Genomic DNA, 19,302 nt, shown 5'->3' with positions numbered 1-19,302 from the left:
TTATTTTTTAATATAAATTCTATTGCTGTTAATAGGAAGTTTTTTTGAGAGTCAGATATTTCTGTATCTCTAGACAGTACCAATTCAACTGCTTGTAAGCCCTTATCATGTGCTATATTGTTGTATAGAGCACAGACATCTAATGTGAGAAGGATGCTGTTCTCTATTAGAGGTAGTTCCATCAACTCTCTAATCAGTTGAGTGGAATCTTTCAGATAAGAATCTAATTTTAATACATAACTCTGAAGAAACAAATCTATGTAATGAGATAATTGACTGGTTATGGAGTTTATACCCGATATAATTGGCCGACCTGGGGGATTTTTTGGGTTTTTATGCACTTTAGGTAGAAAATAAAAATATGGTATTGAATAGTGAATGATATCTTGAAATCTTTTCTCTTTTTTATTCAATAGCCCTTTTTGATGGGCATCTTGAATGATTCTATTGTATTCATGAAGGATTGAGGCTGAGGGGTCTTTCTCTAAAAGTTCATAATATGCTGGATCTTGGAGTATCCTATTCCCTTCATTAATGTACCACGATCGATCCATTATCACTATGCCCCCTCCTTTATCCGCTCTTTTAATGATTATATTGTTATTTTCACGTAATGTTGTGATAGCCTTTCTTTCTTCATACGTTAGGTTGTTTCTTTTCTTAGGGGGGACAAGGGTTCTGATGTCTTTTAGTACTAGCTGTTGAAAGATCTCCATGTGGGAACTTTTATGATGTAACGGATAAAATGTACTTTTAGCATTTTTAGGATTTACATGTTTCACCTGACTGGGTGATCCTTCAATATCAGTTTGTCCCTGTGTGGGACAGATTCCCTGTTTTCCCTTTTCCTCTATTAAAAAGTGACGTTGCACTATTAATTTTTTGAAAAAATCATTTAAATCAAGGTGTGACGACATGGACTCTCATGGGCTAAAGTTTCTTAAAATCCAGCCAGACAGCATGATAGATTATCTGTAGACGGGGGAGAAGTTCCCTCATTGTTTTTACAAGACTGTTGTTGACTCAATGTAATTGTGTTGGCCACTGAAAGCTAGACGTATTGTTCTCCAGACTTTTCCAGTAACCATTGTATTGTAGTTGTGTATTGATAATGTAATTACCTTAGTAGCCATTGTCTAGTCGGTAACTTGCCGACTCCATGTAGATATACTGAGTCTTTCTATGCACATCATTTAAATGAACATTATCCATGCAGCTTGAAATTCATCCAAAGGGAGAAGCAATCTTGTCCAACCAATGGATGAGGACGCAGTGTATCCTAAGGGAAGGTTATGGCTATAAAAGGGACTTCTTTAAGCCACCAGGGTTGATGAAGGTTGATGGATGCTGATGGATCCAGTCTAAGCTCTCAGGAGCTGACTAGAGGATCAGGATATCTTATGGCTTCAATCTAGGGGCTCCGGTTCTGGTTGGAGACCATATCCAAAGCCTAGGGATTTCGACTCCGGCTGCCAGGATTTTAACATCAAACCAGGACTACCTAAGGAGAACACTCAGGTTGGGACAGTTCAGTCATCTGTTACAGACTTTGCAGACCTCAGACAGCTTGGAACCTGTGAGGCATGGACATTCTAAATCCCTGGTGAGCCAGCGGAAGGGTGAGACTCTGTTGCCTGTTACATTTGTGTGTTTTGCTGGTTATGTGTTATGTGCCGTTAATTGTTTGGGGATCCAATAAAGTCTAATTATTGTGGTTCCCTCACCCTGTGTTGTCTGAGTAGTGTTACGCCCATGGTTAAGGAGGCCGGCGTTCAGTTGGGATGAGCCCTGAGCCACGCTGTCTTTCTAAAGGCGGCGGGTTTTAGTGGACGAGAGCACCCACTGAGCCTCGTGTCTCTACACAAGGTATAATGAAAAAGGGTCAAGGCCTGAGGTTGGACTGAAGGAAAGACCATGTTCAAGTAGGGATTCTTCATTATCTGATAGTTTATAGTTGGAGATGTTGAAAAACCCTGTTTTTTCTTTATCCGAATTTGTTTGTCCTAATAATTCGTTCATTTGAGCTATGTTGTCTTTGTTTTCTTCGGGGTCAGCTCTTGTTTGTCTTTTTCTCCCTCGGTTTTGTTTGATTCCTCCTCTGCATCCCCTCCTCCTCTTTTTCTCTTGGGGTGGCGGCCTGGAGCCAATTGAAAAAACTGCGTGATCTTCATATTGTTTTCATTTTTTCTTGGGTTATTATTCTTTTGTGATTCTATTGAAATAATTGGTGTATTCAAATTTATTTGTATAGAGTCTTGTATGTTTGCATCTTTGTGTAGTGTTAATAGGGATAAATCAGGGTAGTGGGTAGTCTCTAAATTTACTATATTTCCGTTATTGTGTTGCGCTTCATTTTTTTGTGTTGATGTATTATTATTAATCTGTATAGGGGTCAATCCTGTATTGAAAATTCTTTCTGTTTCTACTTCTGTTATTAGTCTATTTTCGATCTCGTTGGATGTCTCTATATTAATCCTCTGAGGGAATTCGTTCTGTGGAGATCCGAATGTTATGGGTGATTCTGTTATATTTTGTGAAGGAAATTTTTCTTTGTTCTTTGTCCCAATTGCAGTCTTTTTTGTCTGGTTAATCTTTAGTTTGGATTTATGTTGTTCATAATATGCTATTTGTTTTTCAGATATCAGGTAATTTAATGGATAATCCTTCCTTTTGTGTGTGTGTTTCATTGAATCATTGTTTTTTTCTTTGGTCTGTTTTAGTTCTTGTTTTTTCATTCTTATTTTACTGTTATTCTTTAATTCAGTATCATTATAGTCCTCAACCTCCATATTATCTGATTCCCTAAATATTTCACTTTTTTCTTTCAGATATTTAATGGCTTTTTTCTTTATTATCTCTTCTTCATATTTGCTGAGTGTGATTCTCAAAATTAGGTCTACTTCTTTATAGTCATTTGAAGGGGAATATATCTCTAATTGTTGTTTTAATTTATTAATATCTTGTAGGGCCTCTTCTACTATTTTATTATTTTTACTTATGATTAATTTTAATAATACCTGATGAAAGCATATCTGCTGAAACGCGTTGTATTAATAGGAGCATATACTCATTAAAGTACAACAAATAATACCAGTAAGTGTCCTTTTTGCGCTACATTAGACCAAAAGAACTCTTTTCCATTGGGTCCCCTCTGGCCTAGATGAAAACACGCCCTGACATCACACTAGCAGCCGGGCAAGCCAGTGCCTCCAAGGTGTATAAGGAGAGTGCATTTAATGTATCATGTGTGGCACCCCTGACCCGGTCAGGCACCACTGAGTACTGCACCCATGCTGGGACAGTACTTCCAGGTACTCCTAAGGGCCAGAATGAGGTATGTACAAATGTACACACAGACACATAGCAACCAGGTCTCCCACACCAATAGATGGGACCCTTGGGTAGTCTCCAAAGGGGGCTAGCTTTCAAATCTCATCAAGGGGTGGAGCGGAGAGGCTGAGAGCTAGTAAGTGCAGAGGCTGTCAGGGAAACGAAGAAAGTTAGTCTGGTGGTGGTGAGTGCGGTAGTCACAAGGCAGTTGCGCGCGCTCACACTAGTCAGACCCTGCACAGTTTAGTGACAGTTGGCGGAGGAGAACGGATACCAGTCAGGAAGTCAGAAAGACAGAGAGTCAGTCAGTCGAGTACGGGGACTGCCGGCGACTAGGCACGTACGGGGAACAGGTCCCTAGAGTAGACTTCAATTTAATGATCTGCTAAACCTGCCGGTGAGGGGACTACGGGTACCTCACAAACCCCACAGAGTCCAAGCCTCAGCAGCAACACAGGGACCCATAAGGGGACAGAGCCAGGAGCCATCTCACTTTAATCCACGCTGCAGGCAAACGGGCCGAACACAGGAGAGAAAAGGCAGTAGCGACTCCCTGGATAGACTCCACGGTACTTCAGGTCAGGGGTTATCTGAACACAGAAGTGCTAGGAAGGCGAGCTAACCAGTTACCCTCAGACTGGCCTGAAGGAACCCTGGTCCTACCTGGTTCATCACAGCAACGCCCGGGTCAGCTCACCATCAACATCTAAGGGTTTAAAAACCAGTTAAATGACTTTTGGACTCTGCCTGAATTATTCTAGACCCGCTTTCCTAGACACCCGAGCCCCTTGGGCATGCCTCACTCACGGGAGGCTACTAGAGTTGAGTGCGGTTCGCGGTTCGAGGTTCTCCAGTTTGCGGCTCGAGTGATTTTGGGGGCTGTTCTAGATCGAACTAGAACTCGAGCTTTTTGCTAAAGCTCGATAATTCTAGATACGTTCGAGAACGGTTCTAGCAGCAAAAAGACAAGCTAATTACTAGCTGGCTTTCTGCTGTAATAGTGTAAGTCACTCTATGACTCACACTATTATGAAATTTCAGTGTATAGTGTGCGGGAACAGTGCATTCAGATCACTGCTGTTTGGATAATGGCGATCGCCATTTTTTTTTTTTTTCCTTGTCTTCCTTCCCTAAGCGCGCGCGTGTAGTGGGGCGGGCCAGCATGTCAGCCAATCCCAGACACACACACAGCTAAGTGGACTTTTAGCCAGAGAAGCAACGGCATGTGTGATAGGATGTCCATGTCACATGTCCCTGCATTATAAAAACGAATATCTGCCCGTCCAGATGCCATTATCTCTTCTGCGTCCTTGGTGTCAGACACCGCTGGCGTAGCTCCTGTCTTCGATACTGCTGTGTACGCTCTATACACAGCGCTATACAGAATAGGGATAGAAGTTTCTATTAGTCCTTTTAAGGGCTAATACCGGCAGGGTCAGAGCCATAGGTGACAGTCAGGTCCGTGAAAACAGATTTTAACAGCTACACAAGATGACAGCGTCTGTGTAGCTAAGGTCAGGGATTTCCTCGCTGCATTTCCCCATTAGGAGGGAATAGAAAGGCAGGCTTCCATTCCTCTACCCAGACCCACAACCCTGCCACTGTACCCTCCAGCCCTCTGCACACTCAAGCTCATTGTTACTAAGCCATTAGAGTAGCAAACACTGAGGAAACTTAGTGGCATCCTAAACGTGGCTGTTGGACTTCTGTATTGTCCCACTAGTGCAAAGATATTTGCAAAACGTCTGCCTGCATTGCACACTCCAACTCATTATAACTAAGCCATTATACTAGCAAACACTGAGTGAACTTAGTGGCATCCTAAACGTGGCTGTTGGACTTCTGTATAGTCCCAGTAGTGCAAAGATATTTGCAGCACGTCTGCCTGCATTGCACACTCAAACTCATTGTTACTAAGCTATTATACTAGCAATTTATGCTGCCAGTTTAAGGGCCGTAGTTGCATTGTCAGGGATATTTATTCTTTATGATTCTGCTGTTAATAAAGCTAGACCACCGCTGCAATCTACACCACCTCTCAATTTTTACTACCACATTTTAAGTGCACAATCTTGTCGCAATCAAAATGAGTGGCAAAATGACAGATGCTGGTGGAAAGGGGAAGAGGCGTGTTGGAAAAGGAAAAAAAGGGTTTGTCCGTGGTGAAGGTGGCAAAGCTCCATTAACATCTGCTAAAGATAGACCATCTTCCAGCAAAAGTAAGATGTCTACTACTTACCGTGGACAATCCGATGTGCTCCCTTTTTTACGGACACGGACAACTGGAACAAAGGTAGATGATGGCCAAAAAAGGAAAATGCTTGAATGGATCTAAAGTGGTCCAACAAGTGCCCTCTCCGCCAGCTCAACTACCGCACCCAAAAAACACCAGTCCTCTGAGTTGTCAGCACAATCACACTTGCATTCTCCCAGCTCTGAAGTCTCCATCCGCCCTGCACAGTATGGTGGAACAGAGATGGCTGAGTCTGTAGAGCTGTTCAGTCACACTATAGCCTGGGAATCAGAGGTCTGCTCCCAAGCTACAGTGAGTACAGACCAGGAAATGGTCTGCAGTGATGCCCAGAACCTTTGTGACTCTGATTCAGGCCGTGAGGACCAAGTTTCTGAGCATAATGTTGACCCTTTTAAACAAACTGTAACACCTGTTGTTATAGACAATGAGGAACATACTGATGACGATGAGACGCAGATACCAGATTGGGATGACAACTTAAATATTCAGTCAGGGCAAGAAGAGGCTCGGTCTGAGGGTAAGGGGAGTGCAAACACAACAATTGATGATGAAGTTCTAGATCCCACCTACTGTCAACCCACAGTCAGGCACTCGAGGAGGTCAACAGAGGCGGTGGAGGAGGATGCAACCGACGACGAAGTTACCTTGCGCCTTCCTGGACAGAGTCGGAGCACTGGTAGCACGTCTACAACTGCATCCTCAGCCACCACTCTGCCTCGGAGCACTAGTCGGGGGAGCTCAGCAGGTCGCATGCCCTCTAAGCCTTGCCTAGCCTGGTCCTTTTTTGATATAGCAAAAGATCGCCCAAATTATGTGATCTGTAAAATTTTTCGTGATTCTGTTAGTAGAGGGCAAAACCTCAGCAGTTTGACAACTTCTTCCATGAATCGTCACATGAATAAATATCATAGATCCTGGTGGGAAGCTCACCGTGCTGCAATGCGGCCTAGCGGAGCGAACCATCCACCGCCTGCCCCTTCCAGTGCATCCGCGCGCTCTTCATCTTCTAGGACTGTGGGGACAGCTGTCACACCTGGTTTTCCACGCACAACTTCCACCACTGTAACCGCAACAGGCAGTTTGCTTGGTAGGTTGTCAGTTGGTTTGGAAGGGGAAACAAGTGCGTGTGTACAGCTCTCTCAGACATCGATAGCACCAACGTTGGATGAAGGCAAGATCATGTCTCCGCCTGCACTTTCCTCACAAACCTGCATTTTTCCAGGGACACCCTACTCAACACCGTCTACACACAGCAGCCAGATCTCTGTCCCTCAGATGTGGACAAATGAAAGGCCATTTCCTGCGACCCATGACAAAGCTAAGAGGTTGACTTTATCCCTCTGTAAGCTCTTGGCTACCGAAATGCTGCCTTTCCGCCTAGTGGACACACAGGATTTTAGAGACCTTATGTCTGTCGCTGTGCCCCAGTACCAGATGCCCAGTCGCCACTACTTCTCTAAGAAAGGTGTGCCCTTGCTAAACCAGCATGTCGCACACAACATCACCGCTTCCTTGAGAAACTCTGTGTGTGAACGGGTGCATTTCACCACCGATACTTGGATCAGTAAGCATGGACAGGGACGTTACATGTCGCTGACTGGGCACTGGGTAACTATGGTGATAGATGGTGAAGGGTCTGCTGCACAAGTCTTGCCGTCCCCACGACTTTTGTGTCAATCCTCTGTCTGTCCAAGTTCCGCCACTGCTTCTGCCTCCTCCACCTCATCTGTGTCCTCCACCTCCGCCCCAAGGCTGCCTGGTCAGGCCACCAGCGTTCTCACTGCGCAGAAGGAATCCCGCACACACGTCCTTACTATGCTGGCAGCAGAGCGCAACGGCATCAGGCGGTCTTTAGATTGACATGTCTTGGAAATAGGAGTCACACAGCGACTGAGTTGTGGGCAGCTCTGGAGACTGAGTTTAATAAATGGTTGTCTCCACTCAACCTGCAGCCAGGTAAGGCCGTGTGCGACAATGCTGCAAACCTGGGTGCGGCCCTTCGCCTGGGCAAAGTGACACACGTGCCTTGTATGGCTCACGTGTTGAACCTTGTTGTCCAGCAATTCTTAACACACTATCCCGGCCTAGATGGCCTTCTGACCAGGGCACGAAAACTGTCTGCTCACTTTCGCCGTTCAACCGCCGCAGCTGAGCGACTTGCATCGCTCCAGAAGTCTTTTGGCCTGCCGGTTCATCGCCTGAAATGTGATGTGGCGACACGCTGGAATTCGATTCTCCACATGTTACAGCAACTGTGGCAGCACCGCCAAGCCCTGGTGCAATACGTCATGACGTATAGCCTGGGCCAACGAGATGCAGAGGTGGGGCAGATCACCCTGATGGAGTGGTCTAAGATCAAGGACCTATGCACCCTTCTGCACAGTTTCGACATGGCGACGAATATGTTTAGCGCTGACAATGCCATTATCAGCATGACAATTCCAGTCATTTACATGCTGGAGCACACGCTAAACACTATTCGGAGTCAGGGGGTGGGACAACAGGAAGGGGAGGAACTACAGGAGGATTCATATGCGCAAGACACAACAACATCACCAAGGTCCAGACGTTTATCATCACCAACACGGCAGGCATGGGACCATTGGGGACAGGGATCAACAAGGGCGCATGGTAGCAGGCGAAATGTTGAGGAAGGTGCAGGAGAACATGAAGAAATGGAGGACGAACTGTCCTTGTCATAGAAGACTCAGTGGATGAGGGAGACCTTGGTCAAATTTCTGTTGAAAGAGGTTGGGGGGAGATGTCAGAGGAAGAAAGAACGGTTAGCACCTCTATGCCACAAACACAGCGTAGACTTGGTCCACATGGCTGCGCAAGACACATGAGTGCCTTCTTGTTGCACTACCTCCAACATGACCCTCGTATTGTCAAAATTAGAAGTGATGATGACTACTGGCTTGCCACACTATTAGATCCCCGGTACAAGTCCAAATTTTGTGACATAATTCCAGCCATAGAAAGGGACGCACGTATGCAGGAGTATCAGCAGAAGCTGTTACTCGATCTTAGCTCGGCTTTTCCACCAAACAACCCTGGTGCAGGGAGGGAATCTCCCAGTTGTAACTTGACAAACATGGGACGGTCTCGTCATCTCCAACAGTCTACCCGTACCAGTAGCAGCGTATCTGGTGCTGGTAACAGCAATTTTATTAAATCTTTTCATAATCTTTTTAGACCCTCCTTTGCAAGGCCAACAGAGACAACAAGTCTAAAGCCTGCTTTACACCTTACAATTAGGTATGCGATCTCGTATGCGATGTGACACGCCCAGGTCGCATATGTGATTTAATGAGATCGCACGTAGGTCGTTCATTTGCTGTCACATGTGCGTTAGTAGTCTATGTTAAATTGATCAATTTTGTGTGCGATCCTTTAGATCATGTGTTCTGTGACGTATGCATCGGGCACCTTTTTTTTTTTTTATTTATTGACTTGCCAAGCGTGTGTAATGTGTAGGGATGCGTTTTTACTATGTCATCGGCCATTAAGCTCTGCTACATGGCCGCTGACAGCAGACACAGACAGCCATGTAGCAGAGCTGAATAGCCACTGACAGCAGACACAGACAGAGCCGCACTGTCAGAATGAACTCGGGTGAACCTCACCCGACTTTATTGTCATGCTGCGGCTCTGTCTGTGTCGCGCCCCGATTAGCGGTCACCAGTGAAGGACTCACCGGTGACCGCTAAACTCCAGAGTAAGTGAATTGAGCAGCCCTCTCTCATATACTCACCGATCCCCGATTCCCGACGCTGCACGGCATTCACACTGCTCCGGCGGCTTTTACTGTTTTGAAAAAGCCGGCCGCCCATTAAACAATCTCGTATTCCCTGCTTTCCCCGCCCACCGGCGCCTATGATTGGTTACAGTGAGACACGCCCCCACTCTGAGTGACAGGTGTCACACTGCACCCAATCACAGCAGCCGGTGGGCGTGTCTATACTGTGTAGTGAAATAAATAATTAAATAATTAAAAAAAACGGCGTGCGGTTTTACAAACAAGATTGTTTAATGGGCGGCCGGCTTTTTCAAAACAGTAAAAGCCGCCGGAGCAGTGTGAACGCCGTGCAGAGCCGGCCCGGAGATAGGGGATCGGTGAGTATGAGAGAGGGGGTAAGAGGGATAGACTGACATGGACAGAGAGTGAGGGACAAAGATAGTGACGGACTGACAGAGATTAGTGAATGACAGACATCGTGAGGCGCTTCAGAACGCAGCTTTTCAGCTGCGCTCTGAAGCAGACCTTTTTTAAGCTGCGGTGCAGAGCGCACACCTGCGCACATAGCCTCAGACATCCAAATCGTATGAGGGATGTCACACGTTTCAATTGACTAAGTTCATACAACAAAACGTCCAATGTATGAGGAATAAACGACGTGTATGCGATCACCATATTTTCGTTCAATCTTGATTGCACGTAGGTTTCACACGCAAATACGTCACGAACGATGCAGGATGTGCGTCACTTACAACCTGACCCCGACGACGGATTGAAAGATCTATTGAAGCGTGTAAACCAGGCTTAACACATAGTCAACGGCTGGAGAGGATGATACAGGAGTATCTGCAAATGAACATCGATGCCATGACTTTGCAAATGGAGCCTTGCTCATTTTGGGCTTCAAATCTTGAAAAATGGCCAGAGCTCTCCAGTTACGCCTTGGAGATCTTGTTGTGTCCAGCTGTCAGCGTTGTCTCTGAACGTGTCTTCAGTGCTGCTGGGTGTGTGCTGACAGATAAGCGCACGCGTCTGTCCAGTGACAATGTGGACAGACTGACGTTCATCAAAATGAACAAGTCATGGATCCACAAGGAATTTACTACCCCTGTGTCATCCCGGGGAGAGTAAATGCTGGTGGATTTGGAATGTGCTTGATGCAAATCAAAACATCCTGTTTGCAACTAGGGCACAAGTGCTGCCACTGATGGGGTGTCTGTGTGGCCCAATTTTTGGAAAAAAGGGAGACTCCTTGGAGTAACCCTTGCTTACATTGTTTTTAAAAATGATCCAAGATGAACAAAGCTGGGATCAGGAAAGACTTTGCTACCTACCCCGGTGTCATCCTGGGGACGGTTATTTTTGAATGTGCTTGATGCAAATCTAGCTGTGAAGTGTACAACTAGGGCACAAGTGCTGCCACTGAGTGGGTGGGTGTGTGTGGGGCCCAATTTTTGGAAAAAAAAGGGAGACTCCGCTTGGAGTAACCCTTGCTTGATGTGTTTTTTAAAAGGAGCCAAGATGAACAAGTCATGGTTCAGCAAAGACTTTGCTACCTACCCCGGTGTCATCCTGGGGACGGATAAGAATGGCGTATTTTTGAATGAGCTTGATGCAAATCTAGCTGTGAAGTGTACAACTAGGGCACAAGTGCTGCTACTGAAGGGGTTAGTGTCTGTGTGGCCCAATTTTTGGAAAAAAAGGGAGACTCCGCTTGGAGTCACCTTGCGGTGTTTTACATGATTTTAGAAGGGCGTGCCATGCCTATATCTGTGTCTCCTCCTCTTTTTCCTTGTCCAGCTCTTTTGTTTTCGCATGAGTATATGTCCTTGTCACTTTTCCATGTGTTTGTGTTGTGTTGTGAGTTGTTTGTCACCTTTTGGACACCTTTGAGGGTGTTTTCTAGGTGTTTTTATGTGTTTGTGATTGCCTGCCATTGTTTCCTATGCGGTTCGAGTTCGGTTTGTCGAACGTTCGATGAACCGAACTCGAACGAGACCTCCGTTCGGCGACCCGAACCGCAACCGGTTCGCTCATCTCTAGAGGCTACATCACCTGGCTGCAGACTTTATCAGCCCTAGACACTCGTAAAACCTGCAGCGGCGGTTACCTAAATCCCTAACTGCAAGTCGTGAGTGACGTCACGAGCAATAAATAAAACTGACTTACCTGTTTTCCATATACAGAAGAAGACTCTGTGGCGTCCCTGAAGCTGGATCGGTATCTCTTGGGCGACACACATTCAGCACAAAATGCTAGCAGTACTGCTTTGCATTTGGCAAGCCCACTTGCAATGTAGTAATGTGGCTGATGTGGATGGTACAAGCCAGGCTGTGACCCCCCTAAATATTATGGAAATAGGACCGGTGCATTTAGTGTATGAGGCAGCACAAAATGAGAGAGTCCTGATTTGTATTTGCAAAAGCCACTAGCAACGTATTAATGTGGCTGATGTGGATGGATGGCACAAGGCAGGCTGTGAACCCCTAAATCTTGTGGAAACAGGAACAGTGCATTTACTATATCAGGCAGCAGTAAATGCTAGAGTTATGCTTTGCATTTGTAAAGGCCACTAGCAATATATTAATATGGCTGATGTGGACGCCACAAGCCAGGTTGTGAACCCCTAAATATTGTGGAAACTGGACCAGTGCGTTTAGTGTATAAGGCAGCAGTAAATGCTAGAGTACTGCTTTGTAACTATTTGCAAAGGTCCCTAGCAATGTATTAATGTGGCTTATGTGGATGCCATAAGCCAGGCTCTGAACCCCTAAATATTGTGGAAACAGGTCCCGATTCCCTACCTAATCCACAATCTCTCCCACACTGCTTTGACCTTGTTCAGTGGTTTCAGCTCTTAAAAGAGCTATTGTACTCTGGATGGTACTATGGCGGTAGTGACACGCAGCGCTCCTTTAAACTCTGTCCCTGCTCCAAAATCTGTCCCTCCGTACACTAAACTGACCTATACTGCAGGTAGCCCTGAAAAAAGCTTTTTGTGTTACTAATAGGCCTACACTCTCGCTGCTTGCGCTATCCCTATACTCATACAATGATGGGTTTGGATGCAATGTGCGCAAAAAGGCATCGGAAGGGCTTTTATAGACCCTATGATGCTGTGTGGCCAGCCAATTACAGTAACGCCACAACCAACATGGATGCAGCGTTACTGTGATTGGTAAAGAAGCCCAGCATGTTTAGAAGCTGCAAATGAGGCACCAAACATCCGAATCTAGTGAGTCGAATACACAAAAACTCGCAATATAACGTATACCCTGAAGACTATTTGTGCGAGTGGTGAATAGTAACGATTACACTTGCTCATGACTACAAGTAACCCTAAATTTAAGAATTGCTTATTGAAGGAGGGATCATTTATTGAAAAAGCGATCTACATATATTTTTTGCATTGTATCAATTTTTATAGATTGTTTTTCTCTGGTTTTTGTATTTTTCCGCCTTATATTTGCATACTTTCCATAGTTCTGTCAGATGATTGGTGCATACTTGGTGCCATGTTATACTCTATGATTAATGGTGAGACAAATGCCAAAAACTAGTCACAATGGTTCCCAACCATCAACATGTGGATTTTAACTTTATAACTAATAATGACAAAAAAATAGAGCAATGAAAGAGAGCGGAACAACCTGAAAAGTCCTGGCAGTTCTCATCTGGGAGATGTCTGTGCTGTGTCTTCGCATGTGCACACCCAGTGGTTGTGATGGGTATTGCTGCCGGTCAGGGATTGGCTGGCCTGGTGCAAAATTCTACTACATTTAAATTATGGAATGTTTAAGTTTGTGGAAAATATAGAATGGAGACATCTGTGTTAATGAGCTCTTAATTATCACTCTGGACTCATTTATACACGGTCATATGAATTGCAGATGAGACATAACTTCCTACATTTTCTCACAAAACAAAACTAAGCAAAGAGAGTGCAAATAGGGTCTTACCAGATTAAATATAGTGGTGAATAGAAGATTTCACTAACCTAAGGGGTACTTTGCACGCTGCGACATCGCAGGCCGATGCTGCGATGCCGAGCGCGATAGTCCCCGCCCCCGTCGCAGCAGCGATATCCTTGTGATAGCTGCCGTAGCGAACATTATCGCTACGGCAGCTTCACATGGACTCACCTGCCCTGCGACCGTCGCTCTGGCCGGCAACCCGCCTCCTTGTTAAGGGGGCGGGTCATGCGGCGTCACTGCGACGTCACACAGCAGGCGGCCAATCGGAGCGGAGGGGCGGAGATGAGTGGGATGTAAACATCTCGCTCACCTCCTTCCTTCCGCATATCCTACGGAAGCCGCAGTGACGCCAATAGGAGATGTTCCTCGCTCTTGCGGCTTCACACACAGCCATGTGTGCTGCCGCAGGAGCGAGGAACAACATCGGACCGTCGCGTCAGCATAATTATGGATTACGCCGACGCTGCACCGATGATACGATTACGACGCTTTTGCGCTCGTTAATCGTATCATCGAGCCTTTACAATCGATGCCGGAAGTGCGTCATTTTCAATTTGACCCCACCGACATCGCACCTGCGATATCGTAGTGTGCAAAGCCCGCCTAACAGTGTCGTGAGAGTCACAACCCCTATGAAGGCTTAAAAGATAATGGCGGCTGCCGCAGCCCCACATGGATTACTATTTGGTGCTGGAAAGCTCTACGACCGCATGAGGAAAATTGATGATTATTAATCATTTGTTTTATTTAATAGGTTAATTTATATCATTTGTAAGGATGCAACCTGCAATGTGTCACAGAGGCGGAAATCAACTGCAATTTGAACCTGGAATGTTTGTCTGGGACTTGCAGTTCCATGAGGCTTGTTGTACACATTCAGGGCTGGGTTCATGGGATGGTCAGAAGTGATGGGTAGGACTGACCATCCACCTACCTCCCATAGATAGGTGTGTCTCATGGGATTTAATGGAGCTGTCGTTTGTCATATGATTGCTGTGAGTGGGTGGGAGCCATCTTCCTGAAAGCCCATGGTCAGGAGATCAGGTGCATGCTGAGACAGCAAAGGGCTCTGAGAGTCCAGGGAGCTGCAGAGTCTACTAGGGCTCTGGACTGACAACAGGTGCCATCGAACGGAGCTGGTCCGAGGACCTGGTTAGTGAGCCCACGAGAGAGTCTCCCTGGAGGTAAAGCCTGGATGAAGGCAGACGTAGAAACCTACAAAGCGACTGACAGGTAACACTCCGAGAAAAGGGGATGTGGACTGGCTAATGCCAGAGAATAAACTGTATGGACAATCAGCGGTTTAAACCGACAGTGAGACATTGTTGTCCTGCGGGAGAGTGGCTGTGGCCCATTACACTGCGTGGTTTATGAGAATGGGAATAAATCACCCGGATTGGTTAAGTGACAAAGCGCTCGTGTGTGTCTCGATCCCGCTTCCAGACGTGTGTCTCAATATGTTCGGGGCTCAGGTCATTACAAATTCCTATATAGGTTTGACCTATGACATAAAAGAATTTATTAATAATCAACAATTTTCCTCATTCGGTGGTATCGTGGTGTTAACCCTTCTCCAGCACCGTACAGTTTCTCACAGGTATTACAAGAGGTTCATAGGGTTTGGGGGGTAAATAAAGTCAGAAAGAACAATGAGTCATGTAACCTTTTTTTCTACAATTGGGACATATGAAGGTGTGACCTCTAGCTCCATTGTGTGACCACACGTTGAATTCAACACCCATCCTCAATGTTCTCCCTTAAATACAAAATAGTAATTTAGGAAAATGTAAATTCTTCATTTCACTAATGTCTACCCTATCTTGTCTTCTCAGGTCACCTGGCAAATACCCCTTGTATTGGTATAGTTTTGAATATATGTACGTAATAAGGAAGATGTCAATTACATTATTCAGCATTGTTTTTGCTCTCGGGATTATTGGTAATGGATTAGTCATCTGGATTGCCGGATTCAGGATGAAGAAGACAGTCAGCGCCGTGTGGTTCCTCCACCTGGCCATCGCGGACTTCCTGTGCTGTGCGTCTATACCACTGAGACTTGCTGAATGGTCTACATATTTCAAAGCTAGCCTAAATTTTGCATATTGCATATTGAACTTTTTTGTGTTCAATATAAACATGACCTCCAGTGTTCTCCTCCTGACGGCCATGAGCATTGACCGCTGGGTGTCCGTCATGTGGCCATTCTGGGCTAAAGTTCATAGAACCTGTAATGTGGTGAGAATCTGTGCAGCGATCATCTGGGGGCTGAGCTTCAGTGTAACTGGTGTATTGTATTACTTACATAGCTATCATGTAGGTAGTCTAGCTGAATGGTGTGTTTATAAATATTACAACTTTCCTAATACCCAAAAGTTACATCACACCATGCATCTCATCAGATTAGTTACAATGTTTGTGATCCCTTTTCTCATCATCTTCATCACTTATGTCACCATTTTCTACAAGATTAGAAAAAGTAAGAGATCCCAGAGATCTCAGAGATCCTCCAGGATCATCACCGCTGTTATAGCGTGTTTCTTCATCTGCTGGTTTCCATATTACATCTGGCCATTGATACCCTGGTATTATATACATGGCTTTTTACTCCCAATTCTTCACACTATTGTTATCTTCTTGGCTTTTCTTAACAGCTGCATGAATCCAATCATTTATGTATTTATGGGACCGGGTTTCCAACAAGGTTTCTTCAGATCCATCCCCGACATATTAGAAAGAGCCTTAAGTGAACATCCTAATGACCTGTGCCGAGAAGCAGAAGATGCAGGAAATATTTGCTCTACTGATGTGTAATAAATATTCCTGTCATCTACTTAATGTTAAACTTCTTAACTCTTGGGAAAACTTGGACATTTTTCAGTTTTCACTTTGTTTCATTCTTCTTATTTCAAGGACCATAACTTTTTTTTTCTCATCAACAAAGTAGTGAGAGGTTGCAGTTTTCAGAATGAGATTCCGTTTTGAAAGACACCCTTCATTTTAGCATATATTGTGCAGAAAAATGGGGGGAAACAACATCAGTACATGGACCATCACAGAATAGTGTTTAAAGGTGATACGTCAACACCGGAGTCCGCTCCAACTAATTCTATTCCGATCGCCAGGCAACGCCGTGTTCCTGCTGCTGATGATCGGAGAGGAATAGATGCCAGCGGCACTGGTGGGCGCAGGCTCCGCTCATCCACTGGGCTGGGTTTCCTGGGGATCTGCAGTGCAACTGGCTGACTGTAGGTGGCGGGTGTCTCCCAGCTGAAGTAACATCATTCAGCTACAGCTTATGGGAAGACACCACACCCTTTTTAATGCCCCTCCTGTCTGCTGACCTCTGCCAGAGATAGTTCTGAAAATTCTGATTCCTGTTCCGTCCTGTGATTTTGTGTGCTGATTACCACTTGTTTCCTGACTACCCTCTTGCCTGCTGTTTTTGTACCTCCCTGCCGATCCGGTTTTGACTTCTGCTTGTTTCTGATTACATCCTTGCCTGCCGATTCTGTCCCTGTTCCGCAATTCCTGGTTTGACCCTGCCTGACGACTACTCTCTCAGACTGCGTCCTTCCACAGGTAGTGATCTCCAGGGCCCTGTGTAATTCCAAATCCCTGTATAGGGGTTAAAAGGTTTCAGGGTTCTAGGGGTCCTGCTTGATGAGTGGCTTCCCTCTAGCCTGTCCATTACAGCCCGTCTGAGTCTGTAGATCCAGGCAGGCATTACAAAAGGATCATGTCACCAGGTTTTCCCAAAGTAAGTTCAATTCCCAACTTTGAATGGTCTATTTCTAGAATCCATCAACCTGTATATATACCCCCAACTTCCCTTGCATATCCCAAAAAATGTTGAGAAGAAAGGAGAAGGAGGGACTCAGCACCGATGCCAGGGTAGAAAAATATATCCAACGAAATATAAAATGTAGAAACTTTATTCGATGATTAAAAAATCCAAAATTTCAAAAATTCCATAAAAACATCATGGCTTGACGCGTTTCGGACAGTAAAAGTATGAGGACTAAGGACTTTACTCATACTTTTACTGTCCGAAACGCGTCAAACCATGACGTTTTTATGGAATCGTTGAAATTTTGGATTTTGTAATCATCGAATAAAGTTTCTACTTTTTATATTTCGTTGGATATATTTTTCTATCCTAGCATCGGTGCTGAGTCCCTCCTCCTTTCTCTTCAACGTTCTTATGGACCTGCCTGTCTGGTGGACTACGTGCATCCCATCTAAACTGAGAGAGCACATATATGGGCGAGCTGATATTCTTTTCTCACATATCCCAAAAAATACCTTTTATAATTTTCCAGCATAGTAGGCTGATAATTAAAACCTTAAGAAAATTGGCGTAGACAACATCCACTAAAATATAAATATGTATTAAATCTTCAGTAAATATCATATATCAAATTACAGTACCTCAGTCAAAATATAAAGGGGAAATTAAATATAAATCTCACTAGTAGGGGAGAAGCCCTGAAAGAAATCCTAATTCATTCAACAGGTAAGTCTCTGATTACATAATCTAAGTGGGATGAGATAGCGGGTATGTATTTCAATTCACAGCTAAGTTAGCCATAGTATATTTTCCCCTATCAACAACCCACACAAAGGGTATATCAGTATTAGATTATCAACTCACCCATATCAAATGAAAAGGATCTCCTAGAGAGCCCTGGCAGCCCCAACGCGCGTTTCATCAATTGTGGCTTTCTCAAGGGCACATTCCCTTGAGAAAGCAACAACAAGTGAAATGCGCACTGTTGGGGCTCTCTAGGCTGTCATGACTCCCTTTCTGTGAATGCCTGCAGAGTCCCGCCATTCATAGCAGATCAGCATTTTTCCTGTTCAGACTGTGTAATCATAAAGTCCTCTAGGGGGACTACTAAAATCAATTAAAAAAATGTATAAAAAAGTTTTAAAAAATATGAACAAATAAAAAAATACTAAATGTTCAGATCAACTCCCTTTTGTTCTATTGAAAATAGAACAATAAAAAAAGTAAAAAAATACACATATTTGGTATTAACCTATTTATCAAAATATAAAATCAATGAATCTGATTGGTAGATTGTATAGCAAGAAAAAATTCCAAACGCAACAATTAAGTTTTTTGGTCTCAGCAACATTGTATTAAAATGCAATAACAGGAGAGCAAAATATCGTACCTACCCAAAAATGGTATAACTAAAAATTCCATCTCAAAACGCAAAAAAATAAGCCATCACTGATCCCAAAAAATTAAAATGCTATGGGTTTCATAAAATTGCAACAAAAGCGCTATTCTTTTTTTGGATAAACGTCTGAATTTTTTTTCATCATTTAGATAAAAGTAAAAGTATACATGTGTGGCACCTACAAGCTCGTACTGACCTGAGGCATCATATGGACAAGTCAGTTTTACTATATATTAAACATGGTACAATTAAAAAGACCTCAAAAACCATTGTCATATTTCACTTTTTTCACTATTTCTTCCCATTTGGAATTTTTGTCCCCATTTGCCGAAACACTATATGGTAAAATTGAATGGTATCATTCAAAAATACAAAGTAAGACCTCACATGACAATATTGACAGAACAATAAGGGAAGGAAAACAAAAAAGGAAAATCATCTGGGGTGAAGGGGTTAAATATCTGTCTTTTGTTCATTCCACTTTTCACCTCAGGGACCTCATCACACTAGTGTTTAGTGCTTGTTGAAGAAATGACAAGGCTCCTTAAAGGTTGAATATTGACTTTTTAGGATTGCACTAGAATTCAAGTTTTCCTCTCTGTAGAGGACATTTCCCTCTTCACATTCCCAGAGGAGCATTGCGTGGCCTATAAGTCTCCTGATACTGGCTTGTCGCCCTCCATAAGGAGAAACGTCATTCTCCCTTAAGGCCCCGTTACACGCAACGACATCGCTAATGAGATGTCGTTGGGGTCACAGAATTTGTGACGCACATCCGTTCTCATTAGCGACGTTGTTGCGTGTGACACGTACGACCGC

At 44.4% G+C, this 19,302-nt stretch overlaps 1 protein-coding gene across 2 annotated transcripts in view; it reads left to right on the top strand.

Moving 5' to 3' along the window:
• LOC142256141 (N-formyl peptide receptor 2-like) overlaps positions 1-17,185 on the top strand; it is a 43,691-nt gene extending 26,506 nt beyond the window's left edge. For both annotated transcript variants that reach the window (XM_075327680.1, XM_075327679.1), the window contains one exon: positions 15,130-17,185. In XM_075327680.1, the coding sequence (XP_075183795.1) occupies positions 15,130-16,108 (979 nt within the window). In that variant the 3' untranslated portion in view covers positions 16,109-17,185. The remainder of the gene's footprint in view (positions 1-15,129) is intronic.
• The last annotated feature ends 2,117 nt before the right edge of the window (positions 17,186-19,302 follow it).

The sequence above is a fragment of the Anomaloglossus baeobatrachus genome, chromosome 11 (genome assembly GCF_048569485.1).
Source record: "Anomaloglossus baeobatrachus isolate aAnoBae1 chromosome 11, aAnoBae1.hap1, whole genome shotgun sequence".
Taxonomy (NCBI): domain Eukaryota; kingdom Metazoa; phylum Chordata; class Amphibia; order Anura; family Aromobatidae; genus Anomaloglossus; species Anomaloglossus baeobatrachus.
The sequence above is the reverse complement of the archived record's forward strand: the minus strand, read 5'-3'. Positions and strand labels throughout refer to the sequence as shown.